The following is a 22826-nucleotide window of genomic DNA, read 5'->3' as shown; positions in this document are numbered from 1 at the left end:
AAAACAAGCGCTCAGTGCATAGTGCTGTGGAATGCGGAAAAAACAGCAAATTTGAGCTCATAGGAAGAAGAACAACACCAAAAATGCAACAGGAGCGTAATATGTAAGAAACTGTCTACGCAACCTGTAAGTACACTTCAAAACATTACTACTCAATAGGAAATACCAACCACACAGAACTGTTTATAACCTATAGGCACAGTGACAAAAATGTAAATAAAATAGCTAACATATGTACATATTCCAGGCCACTGATGATGCCTTGCAGAAAATAAAGGCGAAACGCGTATGGCACTAAAATTGTGTTTTATTCAGTTGCTGTCAGACGGTCCATAAGTGAAAATTATCAATATACCGTAGTATTACGCGCAACTGAGGAGGACAGGACCACAAAACGTTGAAGATGTCAATACGGCTTAAATGGCAGTTTTTTTGCAGAAGAGACTTGAATCATGCATTCAAGAGTATGGACATCACCCTGATGACATTATTCTTCAAAAATAAGTCTGGCCTACACTAAATGGCAAGTAATGAGCTTTGGTTTAATGACAATAAACATAAATTTAAAAAAAAAAATTGGGTGAGTATCCTTTATTTACAAACTGTGCATCTCCTGTGTGTCACCCTGTGTCACAGCAAAAACTACTGGATTCCAGTGAACAGGATTCATGCCCGGGACTGAGGGAGTCTATCTATTTTTATGTTAACACAGTCTACAATGACAGACCACTGAAATACAAATGCATTCTGTCACTGCCAAATATTTCACCCTTGACTGTCTATCTCCGGTCTTCCGAATTCCTTTTCCTTTTGAGTGATCTTCATAAGCATACTATCTTAAGCAGTATAAGTAGTTTAGGACTGTATGACCCCACATAGTGGCTATTAAGTTAACATACCAATATTGTAGTGAACTGGCATGTTTGGATTTGAGAATTTAATTTCAGAGAGCACAATTGGCTGACTAATCATTTTTAATGATTCATACGTTCACACTACATCACAATACAATGATTCTAAAATATGTTCTTACTGTTATAGTTCTGTAAAACATAACAATTATTCTTCAGCACATGAAAAGCATTCACTGCTCAGGTCTCTCTCTATCTTGTTAACATGTCTCTTCCACTTATTAAGGGCTCAACATGGAGTTTTTGAATAGATGACTTGAATCTGACTAAACTATCGTGGCAAGGTAATACAGAAAAATAAGGCAAAAATAGGTTTACCATACATCCGAGATTAGTCAGGACAGTCCCAGTTTGTAACAGCTGTCTGGGGGAATGACCTGGTTTGCATAAATGTCCATGGTTTCAGAATATTATGATTGGCAAGAATTTTTTTAAACTTCTAGATCAATACATTCGACATTGTGTTTTTAAACATTCTCTTATGGTCATGATCCTGCCAACCGACCTCGGAACAAGTGCTGACATCAATGGAGAGACCTATCTAGTTCTGTCACAGCTTTTTACTTACTGATAGTCATTTGGTAACACAACAGGGGGAATGTGCTTACGTTATTTTCGTGTGAGCAATTTGTCTGCACATTTTTGGTCATTTTATTTCGATTCACTTTATGCTTCATCACTTAGCAGTGGGCAAAAAGAGTAAGTTCAATATTAACCTACAACAAGAGTACAATTTTCTGAAATTATGTAATGACAGTAACAATGAATGCACTTTGTACTGGATGATTTTCTATTGCACATAAAGAACAGGGTGATATTAAAGACCACATGAAAACAGAAAACATAGAAGTGCCTTAATGCTACTGCTTCACCAAACATAAGAGATTTCTTAAAGTTAGAAGTGGGAATTGTGATATGGAGTTTGCTGCTAAATGGGCTACATTTACATGCCATGCTGTTAGACACGAATCCTGTTTCAAAACAGTAGACTGTGCATCTAAACTGGTTGAAACATTATATGATCCTAAATTTATATCTTCTATATTGAGGCAACTATTGTTAACATTATTTTGCCATGATAATGTGTTCTCCGAAGCCATTAAATACAGAAAAGCTGTTCCGGTGTAAAGTCAAGTGCCAGCACACCAGGTGGGAATGTAAGATCAGAGAGGGCTGTGAGACAACATCAGCCAATTGCTTGCTGGCTTACCCTCTCCAGGACGACAACATGATGGCTGCATACTCTACACGGAGAGGACATTAGCACCGTGCCACCTGGCTGCAGCCAAGTTCTACGAGTTCTACAGAATCATCAGGACCAGCGACCTGGATGGAAGCCTCAGCTGTATTATTGCACTTGTATTAGGAACTATATATACTGAAGAGATTTCTTATTTACACACACCCATGCCCGAGGGAGGACTCGAACCTCCAAAGGGGGGAGCCGCGCAGACTGTGACAAGGCGCCTCAGACCGCACGGCTACACCATGAGGCAAGAGGAATGCCTCGAGTGGTTGCAACAGTCTGAAGCCCACATAATTGCTCACAATGTACCCGATACAGTGAAACTCCATTACTTTCTGTCCATGGTAGGAAGTGCAGTGTTTAGACTCCTTCAGAAATTGTTTCCTAACGCCACTTTGAGAAAACTTTCCAATGAGCAAGTTGTAGATTTGCTAACTAACTATTATGACCAATAAGTGAATGTGGTAGCAGCTAGGTACCAATTCTTTAATTGCAAGAAACCATCAGAACAAACTGATTTGCAGATTGTGATGAGGAAATGCAAATTCAGTTGTGCTTATGATGCTTTATATGCAGATGTTATGTTGTATGATATGATTGTGTACAATGTAATGGACGTAGAGAACAGATTTTGAAACAGTCTGATCCGTCAGTCACTCACATAGTGCAGTACAGTTCAGGTGCCATGATGGCCGATAAATCTGAGCAGCCACAAATTTGTTGAGTCGAGTCACCCCTTGCTTGCGACCAGCCCATTAGGCAGCGGCAGCCTGCATGCGCCATGCTGTGTAAACAGCTCTCCACTCATGCCGTGTAAACAGCTCTCCATGCTGCGCAAACAGCTCTCTAAACAGGCTGCTACAGGGAATAGAATTAAGTCATGCCCTGGGTGCTATTCACAGCATAAACGCCAAGACTGCCTGTCCAGACAAGCTCAGTGTTATGTTTGTGGCAAGAAAGGACATGTACAATCAGTATATTTGCAACAGAACAAAAATAAGAATTCTGCCCACTCACGAAAACTTAGTCAGAAGGCCTATGTAATCAGTCCAGTGTATTCAAAGCCTGCTGCAGGCATTAGCAAAACTAGCAAGCAAACAGTTTCTTCCATACTCCACCAATACAACAATTTTTTTGTTCATTTGCATATTAGTGGAAAACTTGTGAAATTTCAGTTGGACACGGGTGCCTCTGTTAAATTGCTGGATCATAACACACATGAACTGTTAGGCTCCCCACGTCTATCTAAAACTAGCATGCACCTGACGGCTTATAACAGACAAGACATTCCTGTTCTCAGAAAATGTACTTTGCCTGCCATGTATTGCTCGCATACACGAACTGTTACTTTCACCGTGCTACAATCATATGAATTTGAGAATATATTTGGCCTTGATTCTTTTGATTTGTTTGGCTTTAAAAGTCAGGACAATGTGTTGTCAGTGACTGCCTTCAATGGAAAAGACAGTGTAGCTAGGTTGCTGAAGGAATTTCCTGAACTCTTTTCTGAAGGTTCCAGCAAGGCTAAAAATTTTGTTGCAGATATTACTATGAAAGACAATGCTCAGCCAAAACTTTGTTGGGCCAGAACTGTTCCCATTGCATTATGGGACAAAGTCACTGTCGAACTTAAAGATGCATTGCTCAATGATCAAAGCTTGGTTCACTATGATCCTGACAAACCAGCTGTGTTGCAAGTTGATGCTTCCTCTTATGGAATTGGGTGCAGTGCTTTCACACAGATTTGGCGATAAAGACAGGCCTATTGCTTCGCATCAAAAGTGTTGTCCAAAGCTTAGTATAACTATTCACGAATAGTGAGTGAGGCACTGGCTATTGTGTATAGTGTCACCAAATTCCAACACTATTTGTATGGCAGAAAATTGTACATAGTAACAGATCAACATTTCATTCAACAAATCCAGTTCCTGTACGAATTGCCTAAAAATTGCAAAGATGGGCTTTGTTGTTGTTCAATATCAGTATGAGATTGTGTATCGTCCGACAGCTCAACATGGTAATGCGGACGCATTTTCACATCTTCGGATTGGCCCTGATACAGACTTTGGCACTTCTGCTGCACTTTGCTGTCACATCGATGCTCAGATTCTGAATTGCTTCAATCCTTTTCTCTAAACTACAGGAAAATTGCACAGGCCACAGAAGCTGATTCAGATCTGGATATTTTGCTAAAATACATTCGCACATCTTGGCCTCACTCAGTGTGTAGCATAAAGAGCTCGGTAGTGCACCAATACTTTACACGTTGGCATAGCCTCGCTGTACAAGAAGGTGAGATTCTTGTTCAAAATGACAGTGGACAGTCACGTGTGTTGATCCCTAAAGCTTTGAAAAAAGAAGTGTGGTACTTACTTCACCAAGGACACTGGAGGATTGTTCGTATGAAACAGTTAATGCATCGACACTGTACTTGGCAGGGTATGGACATCCAAATAAAACAGATGACGTCACAGTGTCACACATGCATGGAAAATGTTCTGGAATATTAATATGAATATTAACTTTCAACAATGTATTCAGATATATTGGATGTCTTCCTTGCAATATTTTCTACACTGTGCTGCAAGAGCCAGTCTACCCTGTGTTACTAAAGGACAGGAGGGAGGATGACTGCAGTTTAATGTCCATTCAATGTCAAAGTCCTTACAGACTGAGCACAAGTTTGGATAGAAGAAGGAGTGGGAAGTAAACTAGACAAGCCTTCTTCAATTAACCCACACAGGTATTTCAAATAATCAATAATGGAAACAAAAGAAAACTTTAATCATGATGTTCAGATGAAGATTTGAATCCCACTCCTTCCATGGGCAAGTCAAGTGTGATAAACACAATGAACACTTGATGGTGTTAGTAAAAACTCAGACAGATCCTAAATGTGCTGTCTACATTTTGACACGAGTGTGTCAATTACCATCAAGCTTAGACTGAAAGCATATTCAAAACAATTTGAAAGTGTGTTATTAACAAAAAGCCTAATTACTAGTAAGCAGCAACCATTCAAATGAACCAAATTTGATAGATTTTCAGAATCTGAAGTTTCATCATCTAGCAATATACACAGAACAGACTGGTGGAAATAGGTCTATTCCAAGCATAAATATGATAGTCAGAATCATTAGTTATAACACACACTGATGACCAGAAATATAGAAGGAAACAATGAAAAATCACTTTCTTCTCCACATGAATCCTTTTGTTCTTTTTCTCTGTTTCTGTTGATAAAGACTCTGGCCCGAAAAGCTAGTATATCTGTCACCTATTTCTAATGTCATTTTCTGCTGTCACTTGGTAAAGATCTAATCTGAACATAGTTTCATTTTGATAAGCTTTTCTTCTTTACTATTAAAGTATTATATATTTGGTACCACTATCATGGTGCCTCAAAGAAATCTTACATAACTACAATAGATATTGTGCCACTGTTAAAGTGAAGGAAAAATTTCATATTTACCAGCAATGATCACTCTTGCTGTGTGACTGATTTGTCCTTCTCCATTTCTTGCAATACATGTGTAATCCCCAATATCCTCATGCCGGATATTGGAAATTCGTAACTCAGTCCCATCGTTAAAGATGCCAATAGTGGCTGAGGGCTCCACCGGATTGGCATCTTTGTACCAAAGTATTTCCGGTGTGGGCGTACCCTCGGCCTGGCAATTTAGAATTATTGCATCGCCCAAATTTACATAAATAATATCTTCTGGTGTAACACTGAACCTTGGAGGTGCTGCAAAGGAACAATACATGTGAGTTTGCTGGTATTTTCAATTTAACATTTTCAGTCAATCATTTTTAGCAAGGCATATATAAACAAAAACAAGTGCAAAGAATGCATACATACAAATAAAAATTTCATGTACTCACTAACAACAGGAGATTTTGATATGGAGAAGATAAGGTAGGTACTTAGTGTTAAATTTAAAATATCTTGAAGTTTCTTTAAAATATAATTGAGAGGGCAGGGCACCAAATGCAATTAAGCTAACAAGTTGAATGGTAAACTTGTATATAAAAAGTAGTTTAGACCTTCATATATCTATTTTCCTTAAAAGTAAATTTAGAAACACAGAACATAAACGTACATACTCATGAGCCTATGTAGTTACTGTCAGTCTACTACTCATCAGGGCATGTTATGGGTCAATGGTCTGTCCACTCAAGTATTATTAATATTCCATCCAGGATTTTCTACTAGGCTGGTGCAATAAATGTCTTAGAAGTAAACAGTGTGTGCTCAGAAGAGTGGACAGGAAGAAACTAAGCGTCTATTTGCTGTGGTCTAAGGATCTTTTCTTCCACACTTTCACTCTGTTCAGTGTTATAATTTATTAAAATTATGTTTGAAATATAACAAACATAAAAGTGAAATATCATTTGAAACAAGCTAAATGAAAAAAAAAAATGTACCAAGTGTCTGAAACTTTGTCCAGTACAATGATACTGGAAACTGGTAGGGGAACAAACTATAAAATAAAGAAACTTTAAAGTGAGCAACAGGTGGAAGTACAGTTTTTACCAAGATTAATATCTCAGATAGGTAACAGAAAAATATACATATATGGAACAGAGACATAGGGCTTCCAACACTAACAGATGATTTTCTGGAAAATTTACAAAGTTGTTATGAATAACTGTGTAACATGGCACAAGAAGGTGTTGAATATACAAATTTCCTTTTATGTAATAATTGGCTTCAGTATATGTAACAGAGCATTGGTGAACTGATGAAAACACATGCTCAAACATTTCTATGTGTACTAAACTGTATCATAAGCAAATGCAATTCTTTCAATGAGAATCTCTCCTGACTCATGGTTTCATGCACATTCAACTTAATATGTCTCCAGAGTAAGAAACTTTGGCAATGGTTTATCATTTTACTGGTTGCTCAGCTCTGTGGCTGTGGATTATACTATTTTAAGAAATACAGCAACCAGCCATTTCTTATGTATGTTTTTACTAATGCCAATGTGTGTTTTGGATTTTCACATGTCTTCAATTGGCATAATACATCTGAATCTTCAGTAAGATCATTATCAGAACATCGGAAATGATTGAGATAATATTTCTGGCTCTCAGTTCTGCATGTTGTTATTCTGATTTTTGCATTTATAGTTGTGGGACAAACACTTTCCAACTCACATCTTGCACAAAAACAGCACAGTATCTGCCATGTTGCCAACTGTCAGTTGTCAGTCACAGTACTGATGAGTTGGAGCGGCACTGAATTATATATAATTCATTTAATATCCAAAGGCAAATCCTAGAGAATACTGATAATGCATCTTCATGGAACAGATGCTATCTGTTTACCTCACTATTATGCTTCACTCCAGTCTGTCATGGATAATAGTGAATGGTTATGTCAATTGAAGGTGGAAGGGGAGGGAGCTGGGAGAAAGAAAAGGAAAGAGAAGGAACTAATGATATCAGTTGAATCAGTGGTGACGAGTCAGACTGGGACTCGAACACAGATCTCCTGCTCATGAGGCAGTTGTGTTAAGCACTGCACCACCTGGACACAGTGTTTATCACAACTGCACAGACTTTCTCGACATGCTCCCCAGATGATCCACACTCTCATCTAGCATCACCTATCCACAGCGCCGTCATGTCCTACATGCTCGCCAATTTTTAGATTCCTGCTGGAGGTCGAACATAAATGTGCATCTGCACTGAAGGTTGTGGAATCATTGACCATTGAGGCAAATTAATTACATGAACGCTTAGCGTCTGTCAGACACTATGCGTTCATGTGATTATGAATGGAGGAGACTCGTAGTAATTTCAGTAACCTAATGTTCCTGAAAGTAAAGCTCTCCACAGTCTTAAGATTAGTTCGAAACCACAATGCTGTACTAGGTATGGTCCTATTTGAGGTGATAAGCATATTTATGCGTTTTTCCCTACCCCCATGAACCATGGACCTTGCCGTTGGTGGGGAGGCTTGCGTGCCTCAGTGATACAGATAGCTGTACCGTAGGTGCAACCACAATGGAGGGGTATCTGTTGAGAGACCAGACAAACATGTGGTTCCTGAAGAGGGGCAGCAGTCTTTTCAGTAGTTGCAGGGGCAACAGTCTGGATGATTGACTGATCTGGCCTTGTAACACTAACCAAAACGGCCTTGCTGTGCTGGTACTGCGAACGGCTGAAAGCAAGGGGAAACTATGGCCGTAATTTTTCCCAAGGGCATGCAGCTTTACTGTATGGTTAAATGATGATGATGGTGTAGTCTTGGGTAAAACATTCTAGAGGTAAAATAGTCCCCCATTCGGATCTCCGGGCGGGGACTACTCGAGAGGATGTCGTTATCAGGAGAAAGAAAACTGGCGTTCTACGGATCGGAGCGTGGAATGTCAGATCCCTTAATCGTGCAGGTAGGTTAGAAAATTTAAAAAGGGAAATGGATAGGTTAAAGTTAGATATAGTGGGAATTAGTGAAATTCGGTGGCAGGAGGAACAAGACTTCTGGTCAGGTGACTACAGGGTTATAAACACAAAATCAAATAGGGGTAATGCAGGAGTAGGTTTAATAATGAATAGGAAAATAGGAATGCGGGTAAGCTACTACAAACGGTATAGTGAACGCATTATTGTGGCCAAGATAGATACAAAGCCCACGCCTACGACAGTAGTACAAGTTTATATGCCTACTAGCTCTGCAGATGATGAAGAAATTGAAGAAATGTATGATGAAATAAAAGAAATTATTCAGATAGTGAAGGGAGATGAAAATTTAAGTCATGGGTGACTGGAATTCGTCAGTAGGAAAAGGGAAAGAAGGAAACGTAGTAGGTGAATATGGATTGGGGGTAAGAAACGAAAGAGGAAGCCGCCTGGTAGAATTTTGCACAGAGCGCAACCTAATCATAGCTAACACTTGTTTCAAGAATCATAAAAGAAGATTGTATACATGGAAGAAGCCTGGAGATACTGACAGGTTTCAGATAGATTATACAGGGCGTTTCAAAAAGAAAGAGCAGATTTCAAACATTTATTTCTCAAAAACTACAAATGATAGAAACACAATTCAAACGTTTCTTGTCAGAGAAAGGTTCAAAGTTTTTCAATGGTCCGCGCAGAAGTTCCATGCAAATCCGCAGTGGCGCTGGCGTTTGTTTGTAGGAAAATGGCGACGACACCACAGGAACGATCATTTTGTGTGCTGCAATTTGCAAAGTTAGAGTCCATTGTTGGTGTGCAACGTGCATTCCGCCGTCAATTCAACAAACAGCCGCCTCGTCATAAGCAAATTTATGAGTGGCATCACAGATTCGTAGAAGATGGTTGCATCTGCAAGCGAAAAAGCACGGGTCGTCCACGCACATCGGATGAAAATGTCGAGCGTGTCCGTGCAGCTTACGAAAGGAGCCCTAGAAAATCCACGGCACGGGCAAGTCACGAACTAAACATGTCTAAAACAACGGTATGGCGCGTTCTGAGTAACCGTCTGCACATGAAGCCGTACAAACTGCAGTTATTGCAAGCATTGCGTCCTGACGACCACAACAAAAGGTTCGAATTTTCAACTGCAATTCTACAGGACATGGAAGAGGACAATTTTGCCGAACGATTAATTTTTTCAGATGAATCAACGTTTCACATTTCTGGTAAAGTTAATCGGCATAACGTACGAATTTGGGCGAGTGAAACTCCGAGGGACGTTATTCAACATGAAAGAGACTCACCAAAGGTTAACGTCTTTTGTGCAATTTCGGTAAACAAAGTTTATGGACCTTTCTTTTTCATGGAGAAAACTATCACAGGAACCATTTACCTGGACATGTTAGAAAACTGGCTATTTCCTCAACTTCAGGAAGATTCAAATCACTTCATCTTCATGCAAGATGGCGCCCCACCACACTTCTCTGAACCTGTACGACGGTACCTAAATAACACCATTCCAGGACGGTGGATTGGAAGAGCAGGAGCACAAGATCAATGTCATCGTCTGTGGCCTCCCAGGTCACCAGACCTTACTCCCTGCGATTTTTATTTGTGGGGGTACATAAAGGACTGTGTTTATGTCCCACCTATGCCCGCTACTCTTCAAGAGGTACGACATCGAATTGTTGCGGCCGTGAATTCGGTAACTAAAGACCAGTTGCGTCGTGTGTGGCAAGAAATGAGATACCGGTTTGATATTTGTCGTGTAACAAATGGTGCTCATATTGAGGTACAGTTTTGATATTTGTTGTGTAACATTTGGTACTCATATTGAGTGAAGGACCGTTGGAATTGTGTTTCTATCATTTGTAGTTTTTGAGAAATAAATGTTTGAAATCTGCTCTTTCTTTTTGAAACGCCCTGTATAATGGTAAGACAGAGATTTAGGAACCAGGTTTTGAATTGTAAGACATTTCCAGGGGCAGATGTGGACTCTGACCACAATCTATTAGTTATGAACTGTAGATTAAAACTGAAGAAACTGCAAAAAGGCGGAAATTTAAGGCGATGGGACCTGGATAAACTGAAAGAACCAGAGATTGTACAAAGTTTCAGGGAGAGCATAAGGGAACAATTGACAGCAATGGGGGAAAGAAATACAGTAGAAGAGGAATGGGTAGCTTTGAGGGATGAAGAGGTGAAGGCAGCAGAGGAGCAAGTAGGTAAAAAGATGAGGGCTAGTGGAAATCCTTGGGTAACACAAGAAATGTTGAATTTAATTGATGAAAGGAGAAAATATAAAAATGCAGTAACTGAAGCAGGCAAACAAGGAATACAAACATCTCAAAAATGAGATTGATAGGAAGTGCAAAATTGCTAAGCAGGGATGGCTAGAGGAGAAATGTAAGGATGTAGAGGCTTATCTCACTAGGGGTAAGATAGATACTGCCTACAGGAAAATTAAAGAGACCTTTGGAGAAAAGAGAGCCACTTGTATGAATATCAAGAGCTCAGATGGAAACCCAGTTCTAAGCAAAGAAGGGAAAGCAGAAAGGTGGAAGGAGTATATAGAGGGTCTATACAAGGGCGATATTCTTGAGGAAAATATTATGGAAATGGAAGAGGATGTAGATGAAGATGAAATTGGAGACATGATACTGCGTGAAGAGTTTGACAGAGCACTGAAAGACCTGAGTCACAACAAAGCTGCGGGAGTAGACAACATTCCATTAGAACTACTGACAGCCTTGGGAGAGCCAGTCCTGACAAAACTCTACCATCTGGTGAGCAAGATGTATGAGACAGGCAAAATACCCTCAGACTTCAAGAAGAATGTAATAATTCCAATCCCAAAGAGAGCAGGTGTTGACAGATGTGAAAATTACCGAACTATCAGTTTAATAAGACACAGCTGCAAAATACTAACACGAATTCTTTACAGATGAATGGAAAAACTAGTAGAAGCCAACCTCGGGGAAGATCAGTTTGGACTCCGTAGAAATGTTGGAACACATGAGGCAATACTGACCCTAAGACTTATCTTAGAAGCTAGATTAACTAAGGAAAGGCAAACCTACGTTCCTAGCATTTGTAGACTTAGAGAAAGCTTTTGACAATGTTAACTGGAATACTCTCTTTCAAATTCTGAAGGTGGCAGGGGTAAAATATAGGGAGCGAAAGGCTATTTACAATTTGTACAGAAACCAGATAGCAGTTATAAGAGTCGAGGAGCATGAAAGGGAAGCAGTGGTTGGGAATGGAGTGAGAGAGGGTTGTAGCCTCTCCACAATGTTATTCAATCTGTATATTGAGCAAGCAGTAAAGGAAACAAAAGAAAATTTTGGAGTAGGTATTAAAATCCACCGAGAAGAAATAAAAACCTTAAGGTTCGCCGATGACATTGTAATCCTGTCAGAGACAGCAAAGGACTTGGAAGAGCAGTTGCACGGAATGGATAGTGTCTTGAAAGGAGGATATAAGATGAACATCAACAAAAGCAAAACAAGGATAATGGAATGTAGTCGAATTAAGTCGGGTGATGCTGAGGGAATTAGATTAGGAAATGAGACACTTAAAGTAGTAAAGGAATTTTGCTATTTGGGGTGCAAAATAACTGATGATGGTCGGAGTAGAGAGGATATAAAATGTAGACTGGCAATGGCAACGAAAGCGTTTCTGAAGAAGAGAAATTTGTTAACATCGAGTATAGGTTTAAGTGTCAGGAAGTTGTTTCTGAAAGTATTTGTATGGAGTGTAGCCATGTATGGAAGTGAGACATGAACAATAAATAGTTTGGACAAGAAGAGAATAGAAGCTTTTGAAATGTGGTGCTACAGAAGAATGCTGAAGATTAGATGGGTAGATCACATAACTAATGAGGAAGTATTGAATAGGATTGGGGAGAAGAGAAGTTTGTGGCACAACTTGACTAGAAGAAGGGATTGGTTGGTAGGACATGTTCTGAGGCATCAAGGGATCATCAGTTTAGTACTGGAGGGCAGCGTGGAGGGTAAAAATCGAAGAGGGAGACCAAGAAATGAATACACTAAGCAGATTCAGAAGGATGTAGGTTGCAGTAGGTACTGGGAGATGAAGAAGCTTGCACAGGATAGAGTAGCATGGAGAGCTGCATCAAACCAGTCTCAGGACTGAAGACCACAACAACAGCAACAAGCATTTTTCATCTTCTGTTCTATTAACCAACTTATAAACCAATTATATGGTGACCTACAGTTTAAAGTGGATTCTGAACTGCATGGACCGAACATTCTTCTTGTAGTTCTATTATTGGTACAGTAATTGAACTCCTTGATAAATTTCAGCAATTTTAGTGGCTTATTGTTGTTTCCTAATGTCAACATTATACTCTGTACTCCCCATGGTTGCTGCGTTTAGGAAATAATGTGGTGGTACCTTGTTGCTTTCCACATCACAGTTTTGCTGACATTCAAGTCATCCGCTCCATGCTAGTAAACGATCAGCCACAATCCAGACTGACAGTTCATGTCTTCTGCATTATGCAGATTCTGATGGTATTGCTTCCACCATCAACCATCAGGAAGAAAGACTCTTCCACTAATAAAATTTCAACATGAAAATCAGAAAAAAGAAGTGCAACAGCTATGACTACTAGTTAAGAAGCACTGTACAACGCAGAGAGGGGGAAAAAACTCTCAAGATTTTCATCTGGACTGTGCTCCTGTAAGGCTATGAAGGAAGAATACTGCTGAAGACAGGCAGAATTTGGCTTGAAAGAGATCAATGAGCAAAGAAACTGCCTAGCAACTTTCCAAAAACAGAAAACAAAATTTTTGGACATTTATTTAGACTCAATAAGTATTTAACAGACATACTGAAAGAAAAAAACCTTGGGGGGGGGGGGGGGGGGGGAAGTGGTAGAATGGAAAGAAAATAGTAAAAGACCTATTTCCGGTAATTATTTGCTAGAATTATCAAGAAATTAAGAGAAAAGCTCAAAGCAATGAACAGTGGTTGTAGTGACAAGGTATAGCCATCAGAAAATGACAATATTTCCTAATAACCAGTTATAGCGATTTTAGCGTAGATGTGTGAATGAGTTGTTCCTGATGGCTATTATACGTAAAATATTGTTATTGGGATGAAACTTAAAAACACTAAAAGATGAAGTTTCAAGTTTTGGAGCTGAAATGTCATAGTAGGAAATAATTCTGCATTGTATTGGCAATGTTTATCTGGGACAGATGTCTTGACCAGATCCTTGCAAAACACGCAATACTTATTTTAGCATGATTTTCACTTCTCATAATAACTCTATGTTTTCATAAACAATTTTCCTATTCACTGTGAGCTCCATATATGCTTCGCAAACTTATCAAATTTTATATGACTTTTCAGGGATTTATCCATTATCTAACATTTCTGAATTTACAATGAAGTTTTACTTTTTATGATGAAAACTGCATTAAACATACCATGGATAAAATTTAGATGACACTAGGCATTCAGCTCAAAACCAAATTACCATCTACCACCAAAAACCAGATCTCTCACTATGCTACAGATCAGTATGTTAAAACAACCAAGATTTCAAGGGATTAGAGGGGGGGGGGGGGTCCAATATCACACGCTAGCCCTTACTATGCACAAAATATCTTTGACATGTTTAAAATGCTCATAATTATACACTGATACAAATCTGTATTACTAAGGATAAAATAAATTGTATTAAAAAATGAATACATTGAGAAATTTGCAACATTTGGAAATCATACATCACTAGCCTCCTACCTGTGAATCTGGTACTGTGACAAAATTTATATCATGCATTCATCTACAAACAAATATTACAGTCCAACCAACAGCCTCTGGAAGCAATCAAGCAGTCATCATTTCTTGCTAAACACAGGGAATAGTTGTCAGTGGTGACCTGACTAGAAAGGGTGGGTGCAAGCAAACAATAAACATTCTATGTGCATAACAACAATTTCTCAGTGAAGAACTCAAGGGAATAGAATTCAACAAAACAAAGGACCAAATATTGTTTTAACAGTAGTGTTAAAATTTGTAAATAAGATTCATGTAAGATGATTCTCAATGTCTGAGGAAGGCAGACTGTTTTCCAGCATTTACTGTACCCCCTAGTTGCACTTTGGTTTAACATTTCATGAATATACTCAAAACTAGACTTAAAGCACAGATAATTCCATAACTAATGAACAGGTATCTATTAACAGACATCTTATTTCTAGAACCAACTCCTCTTGTTAAGAATTCACACTCTACAGATGTTATGGTTTCTAAATCTAACAACATCACAGGCGTTCAAATGTCATTAATGAGTTAAACAGTAAAAGTCATTTGTGACTGAAATTATACCAAACTAATTTAACATACTACAGGAAATGTACTGGCTAACTGCAAATAAGTTACTGATGCTACCTTTGAAACGAGAAAATTCATTTAATTAGGCCTACATTAATATTCACCAATAAAATCATTTTCTCCAAGCGAAATATAAGAACACATTTGTTATTCATTATCAATAAATTAATACCTTATTGAAAAGCCTTGTGGAAAACTATCTCACTTTGCACACGGAAATTAACCGGATTCTTTTTCACATTACAATAACATGCAAGATGGATTTGCACCTGAAATTTGAACAATTTGAGAGCAATTCGTGTTACTGGAATGATGTGTACTGGCAGTCATTTCCAGTTACTTGAATCAAATCATGGCAAAACTATATTCTAGAAATGTTACATTAGTGGAGTTGCAAAACAGAGAATTAAGGCGAAGTATTAATTTACATCACAATTTTTCTGACACTGCGTCCTGATACAGAAACTGAATTCATGTTCTAGTCTTATGAGCTGTACAATAGTCCTACAAGCCAACCAATCCAAGTTCATCGCATAGCTTTAACCACCTACCCCATCTATCTTACAGACTCTTGAAATTAACTCGTGGATAAACAGGCCAACCATGCTACTGTTGTCACTCAGAATTAATTGCCTCGTAATTTTATTTCAGCACAAACTCTTCTCCAGAACATATGTTTCACAGTGACTGTTAAACTGACATTAGTTCACGTAATGCATCCATCACCCTTTCACATAAGCCTTCACAAACTACAGCTGGCATGTTCTTTGCTGATAGGTGACTTTTTACATTTTAAAGGATTATTTTCTGGAAAATTTCATGGAAGGCTACAATTAGTTTTGTTTTAACTGGAAGTTATATGCTTATCTCCATTTTTGCAGGTACGGTAGGTGTTACAGTCATTATATGCCATTCTGAAAACATACGCCTACCTTGATTCTCTGACTGACAAGAAAAAGCGCAAAGCACAAGGGTATCCTACTCTACTGGAAAAACTCTGTTGCAAGAGAAATTATTCGTACTGCTGCTAGGTGGCACAATGGCTTTTGTAGTCTTTTCAATAATTGTTCATTCGAAACTTACTTCAAGTACATATGGAGTTTTGTTTGAGTAAATCTAATAAAAAAAATTCTGTCAAAAATTTAGGCCTACTGAATTTGAAAGCAACACTGTTTCTATCATTACCATTGCCTGAAACAACCTGATTTTCGTCAGTTTTTATAGGTTTCCCATTTGATGATATTCTGGAAAATACCAATGTTCTCAAGAAAAATATGAAACTGCCAATAGCAGTTAAGCAGTAGCTGTTCGGCACGAGTACACTTAGGCCTAAGCAATAAAGGGGCAATTTATAGTTAACATTCGGAAACGGTGAACTGACATTTGGGTGAATACAATTTTCGTAATACTAACAGTTTTATTTTTTTGTCCTTCTTGACATCCTTTAGAAAGTTTTTCCAAAACTATTGACAGTCAGTCTACAGACTCTTCTGCATTACATGTTACCCTGATTTTCTAGCACAAGGTACATTAAATATGCGCACGCCCAGCTGTTCCAGTTTTATCTGTCTGTCACGTGTGACATGGGCTACAGTATTCTAAGTCTTCGCTAGAAGTTTTATCGAAACGTCACATTAAGTATACTTCCATTATATTATTTTATTAGCTACGCCTAGCACAAACTGAGCTCTTTACGTGGTTTATAATAGTTCTTACCGAGTTGTCCACATAAGCGAGTCATGAATTTGGACTTTTCATACACTTCTCGAACATCTCTCTTCGGTTATGCAAAGGTAATATGCCATGGGGAAGGGAGAGATAGAGGAGTACTCATGTGCACTGTGCAGTGAGTTTTGTACGAAGTAACAATACGAATTTAGAAACGCCTCGCGGAAGTGAACAATGCTTAAATGTTATTGACGGCAGTAATGATAATTATTGTTACCTATGCAATATCAGTTCTCAAAAGCAAAACTGTGATTAGTTTACACGTTATGCTAACAAACCCTTCCTTTTTTATCTCTCGCAATGATCCGCGAAATGCTTACTCATACATTGGAAGAAAACGCCATTCAGTGAAAAACAAAATTCTCCAGCTGCCATAATGCAACATAGACTGTTTGTTATCAATTGTTATTGTTAAATCTGTAGCGGTGGTAATGGCTGACGGCCGCTAGAAAACTAGCAGTTCGAAGTATTCCGATTATTACCGACTTCCGACTACTCAGAGAGAGGTGGCTGGGTAGGCCTCCGCTACGGGCACAAGCACGGAGGGAGCAGAAAAAAGGTAGCCGATTTGTAGAATTAACAGGGAGAAGTGCCTGTATGTTCTCCTACTCCACGTGTGCTTATGTTCTGTCAGCGAAAAGAGTCCTTTCTCTCGGCCCCCATTGTAAACGCACGCTGTTGTAATACGGCCGTTTTTATAGTCTGATGTCGTAAAGTAGCATTATAAAGGATGACTCTTGCAGAACAGACATCTATCCCTAACATGGTTTATGTGTAGGCTGCGATATCTACCCGGGACCTCGTCGGGACACTGGGATGTGGGTGTAGATATGAAGTAAAAAGTTTATGTAATATAAGTACATTTATTTTACAAACAATTACATGGAACTTGTTGGACAGAAGTAGTTCGTACATCGTATTTGTCGGAAAAGTCTTTTTTTCCCTTTTACGTATTTATAAAACTCCACGCAGGTCAGCTTGTAAGGCACTGTAAGACAGATTCCAAAGTCTCTGGGAGCAATCGGTTTCTTTCATCAGTCCACTGCGCCGACAGACATCAGCAAAAAATTTTTCCACAGTGACGCTATTTGCGGGAATAGAAAACAAATATTCGCATAATTTTAGGTGTTGACATTAGCGTTCAGGATTTTCGGTTTCCTTAAAAAAACAAATCCACTTTTATTCCACCGAGTGTTCAGATTTCCATTCTTCCGAGTTACGCTTAGTTTCTAAAAACTTCTTCTGATACATATATCCCTGAAAACACTTGTCTTCTGAAATCTTCACGCCATTTTTAGTCAGTTATACAATAGCATTTTCAATCATCATCCAATCTGGGGTGTCAGATGGCGCCTTCCAATGAAATACTTGATATTTATTAAAAGAAATAGTCCATTTCTCTAACTCATCAGATGCTGTGGCATAGAAAGCCATCGCGTCTTCCTCAAATTTCGAAGTAAGTATGTCTTGGTCAATGTTCTCATTCCTTGTTCAAATTCATAAATTCATCTGGTTTGCATGTCAAATGGTTCAAATGGCTCTGAGCACTATGGGACTTAACATCTATGGTCACCAGTCCCCTAGAACTTAGAACTACTTAAACCTAACTAACCTAAGGACATCACACAACACCCAGTCGTCACGAGGCAGAGAAAATCCCTGACCCCGCCGGGAATCGAACCCGGGAACCCGGACGTGGGAAGCGAGAACGCTACCGCACGACCACGAGCTGCGGACGGTTTGCATGTCAATAAAATTGAAAGTCTTCCTTTCATTCAGACATATTTGACTGTCGATTAATATATTTCTTATTTGAATTATCGGGACTTCACTGTTCTTCATTATACAGGGTGAGTCACTAACTATTGCCACCGAGAATAACTCCGAAAGTATGATAGGAGCTGAAAAGTTTGTATGACAAATGTTGCTTGGGACAACGGGGCCATAATATGACGTTGGTTTTTTGTTGCTAAGAGGGGTTGCTTCAGAGATATGAAAGTCAACTTTGTTTTTTTTTTTTTTTTTTTTTTTTTTTTTAATGGGATGCTATAGTTTGGTACTTATTTACTGATAGCGGGTATCGAGACTAATCCAATGATGTGTAACAGTAAGGTCTTCGAAGGTCAACGAAGGTCACAAAGGTGGCATTTACAGAATGGTGTTCGAAGTGACGACCATTGGTATCAATGCAGTGCTGCAATCTTCTTACCATGGATTGATTGGTATTCCTTATCACATCGGCACTTATCGAAGCACATGCTCTAACAATTCTCTCTCGCATATCTTCAGGTGTAGTTGGAACGTCTTTATAAACGCTGGACTCGACACATCTCCTCCGCGTCCAATTCAACGATTTGGGAATTGTCTCTGCAACTCATTTCTAGTTATCTTCGAAAAATGTGGCGGACACCCATCGTGTTGATACCACATTCTCTTCCTTGTTCCTAAAGGTATTTCTTCTAATAACAGACCTAATGTTTCTTGCAAATATGTGGTGTACTTCCTACCATTAAGATTTCCTTCGATGAAATAGGGCCTATAATTCTGTCCTCCAGAATCCCACACCATACATTTACCGACCAAGGTTTTTGGTGTGCAACATGGATTTTCAGTTGCCCAATAAGGCATGTTATGCAAATTAACATTTCCATGGTTTGTGAATGTAGCCTCGTCAGTAAATAAAATCAAATTAAAAATGTGTCATCCTTCTGAGTCTGAAGTTGAGCCCATCGGCCTCGTCAGTAAATAAAATCAAATTAAAAATGTGTCATCCCTCTGAATCTGAAGTTGAGCCCATCGGCAGAATTCAGTACGACACATACAATCCGTACCAGTTAATTCTTTGTGGAGACTGATATGGTAAGGATAATATTTACGGCGATGCAGAACACGAACAACACTATTCTGGCTCATGCCAGATTCCCTTGAGATCTGACGCGGACGAAGACAAGGGTCTCGAACCACAGTGGCAAGAGTACCAGTTTCCCTCTCCTCCTTAGTAACTTCCCTTTGCCGGATATGTTTCCGATGCGTTAAAGATCTCGCTTCCCACGCCCGGGTTCCCGGGTTCGATTCCCGGCGGGGTCAGGGATTTTCTCTGCCTCGTGATGGCTGGGTGTTGTGTGCTGTCCTTAGGTTAGTTAGGTTTAAGTAGTTCTAAGTTCTAGGGGACTTATGACCACAGCAGTTGAGTCCCATAGTGCTCAGAGCCATTTGAACCATTTTTTTTGCGTTAAAGATGCAGTTGTTCTCAATTTATCCTACACATATTTAAATGTACGACGTTTAGGGTGAGTACGTTGTGGAAATCTTTCAGAATATAAGTCTCTAGCTCTCACCGAATTTCGTTGGCATTCTCCATAAATAAGAAGCAATCGACTTGTTCTTCGAAGGAATACATCATTCACATTCGTTTGATTCGACGATACTAGTCTTACCGTTCCTATTAGTGTTGTATTGCGAAACCGTCGAATGGTGTTTACATGTCAATGTCACGTTAGGTGGATACGCCGTATTCGGCGAATATTTACTATTTGCACGATATACGAGAGAGAATTGTCAGAGCATGTGCTTCGATAAGTGCCGAAGTGATAATGAATACCAAACAATCCATGATAAGAGGACTGCCATTGATACCAATGGCCATCACTTCGAACACCTTCTGTAAATGGACGTTCATGCTACCTTTTTGACCTTCAAAGACCTTACTTTACACATCACTGGATTCATCTCGATAGCCGCTATCAGAAAATAAGTACCAAATTATAGCATCCCACTAAAAAAAAAGAACAAAGTTGACCTTCATATCTCTGAAGCGACCCCAGCTAGCAACAAAAAACCAACGTCATATTATAGTCCCCGTTGTCCCAAGCAACATTTGTCTCACAAACTTTTCAGCTACTATGATATTTTCGGCGTTATTCAATGTGGCAATAGTCAGTGACTCATCTTGTATATATTTCATGCAGAGCCGAATTTGACTGCAAAAACATGTAGTAAATTTCACTGTTTGGACTACTGACAAACTCTTCGACTTGAAAAAATTGTTTTAATGGAATCGAAAGCTTACAAATTCTCTCAACTTCGGGCATTAACAACAGCCATATTTTTTTGAGCGAGACATATTAGTCTGATGATTGACATCAAGGTATAATAAGGACTCTTTCATTTTCTATGTCCTCACCGTGTATGTTGAAAAATAAATAAATATTTTCATGACGATTATTTCAATGTCGATAGTTAAGATTCCAGCAGCGCTTGAAGTAGTGGTGTGGAGAATATGGGCAGAGCATGCAATTCCTTATACATTTTTTTCCTAATTTTTCTTTAATTTGGCGAAACAGATTCCGCTGGTAGCGTCGATGAAGCCCTCTGAAATTGGTATTGGTACTGTATCCACAAAAGCGAGTAATTTATCTAATGGAATTTGCGCTTGTCTTAAAGTGTATAGACAAAACTTTGCAGTTGTCTCCGAAGTTCCCTTACTCAGTGAATCAAACGGCTACAGCTTCTGTGTGGATTCCGTCACTTTCAGTAAAGTAGTGAACAACCAAAGGAAACATCTTGTGGTTCGTTGTCTGGGTGCCTGTGCCGTAAAATGAAACTTCTTGCAGTTGTTTCGTGCATTCTGACACGGTGTGTGATGCGAGAATATTTTTAACAATCGGTGTAGCTTTGGTCCTAGCTATAGATTTATTTGCCGCGACTTTGGAGTCAGGATACATTGCGGTATTCAGTTTTACACAACACTCAAGCAAACTGAAGTCTTCATGATGCTTGGCTACCTTATAAGCTGTTGTTAGTTCTGCTGCAGCGACGAGCAGTTCTTCCTGGTTATCTTCTTTAATCGCGAAAGTAGAAATAGGCTTTGCTGTCGATGCTACCACGAATCTTTTTGTAGAAATGTGATGCATCACATCTGCATTATGTCTTTGAGTTACTGAAATGAAACAGCTACAAGTGTCACACAACGTTTCCTGATATGTACGTCATTTCTTGACAAAAGACGACTCTTTTCTGTGATCATTCGAAAAGTGGCGCTTTCTCTTTCCATCCTTAGGCATTTTCGTAAGCTATGATAAGTTTATTAGACGGTAAACAGTCGACAATAATACTTTGGTAATCGGAGTATACGCGATATGCACTTCTTGCCCTATGTACTTGCATTAAACACTTCAAACATTACTAACTTGTACTCGTTGTTCGTATTACGTCTAGAAAGTGTCGTCTTATCAGAGCGCTATTCAAATGGGAACTGCCCGATGATAACGCTTAGCTCTGCTTACATAGTTCCAGCCCCGTACTATAGGAGAGTGGTTTTCTCGACCGATGGCGCTAGATCTAGAAAATGCTTGCATCTTCGGTACAGCATACGCAACATGCAACTCCATCTTTGAGAAGACCTTGTCAACTTGTTGAATAAATACAACTAACTGAGGTTGCATTTATATGTTGCGCTAAAAGATGACTACTTCACTACCTGACCCAAGGTCGTAACAGTATTTTGCCAAATCGGGCAAAAATTGGATCTTGTCGGGATGTCGAGACAAGAAGATCATAATGGTGCCGCTTCCGATGTAACGGGATGGATGGGAACCCCAGTTATGTGGCAACAGTACGCTTGGTTCACGCAGTTGTCGCCTACAGGGCTCATTCTTGTTCAACAGTGGAGTTCTAAGCTTCCGAATTTTGCCGATTTCTGATGACCAGGAGGACTGGAATGAGATGTGACGATGGAGGAAGGTAGGAGAACCTACGTTGAGGGATATGTAATTTACTTGCCCCTCCAGCCGGTACTGTTCCTGCTCCCAAGTGGTACGTTCTGCCATACACACTGCTACTACACTGCACAAAACAATTATGGAATCTGGTGAAATATCATACACAGGAAACATATGGCAATGTCAAAAGATTAAAAAAACAGCCGACCAGTTGCAAAGGATAAAGTAATCTTTACCTAGGTTTCAATAGATATAAATCTATCTTCTTCAGAAGACGGCAGTATTACATTAACATGGAGTGAAGTATCCTAGTCGTTTTTGCAAACATTTACATAACTCAGTTAATCCAAATAAAACATAGCCCTGAGAACAGGGTTTGTCAGACATATACTGGTCGGCTGTTTTTTTAATCTTTTGACGTGGAACCGTTGCTGTAGCGCAGCTATG

General features: G+C 39.2%; 1 protein-coding gene across 1 annotated transcript in view; it reads right to left on the bottom strand.

Moving 5' to 3' along the window:
• LOC126194768 (protein turtle-like) overlaps nucleotides 1-22826 on the bottom strand; it is a 914596-nt gene that overhangs the window by 158709 nt on the left and 733061 nt on the right. The window contains exon 7 of the mRNA XM_049933054.1: nucleotides 5630-5905. Within this exon, the coding sequence (XP_049789011.1) occupies nucleotides 5630-5905 (276 nt within the window). The remainder of the gene's footprint in view (nucleotides 1-5629; nucleotides 5906-22826) is intronic.

This window comes from Schistocerca nitens, chromosome 7 (assembly GCF_023898315.1).
Source record: "Schistocerca nitens isolate TAMUIC-IGC-003100 chromosome 7, iqSchNite1.1, whole genome shotgun sequence".
Classification (NCBI taxonomy): Eukaryota; Metazoa; Arthropoda; class Insecta; order Orthoptera; family Acrididae; genus Schistocerca; species Schistocerca nitens.
This window is presented reverse-complemented; position numbering and strand designations above follow the sequence as displayed.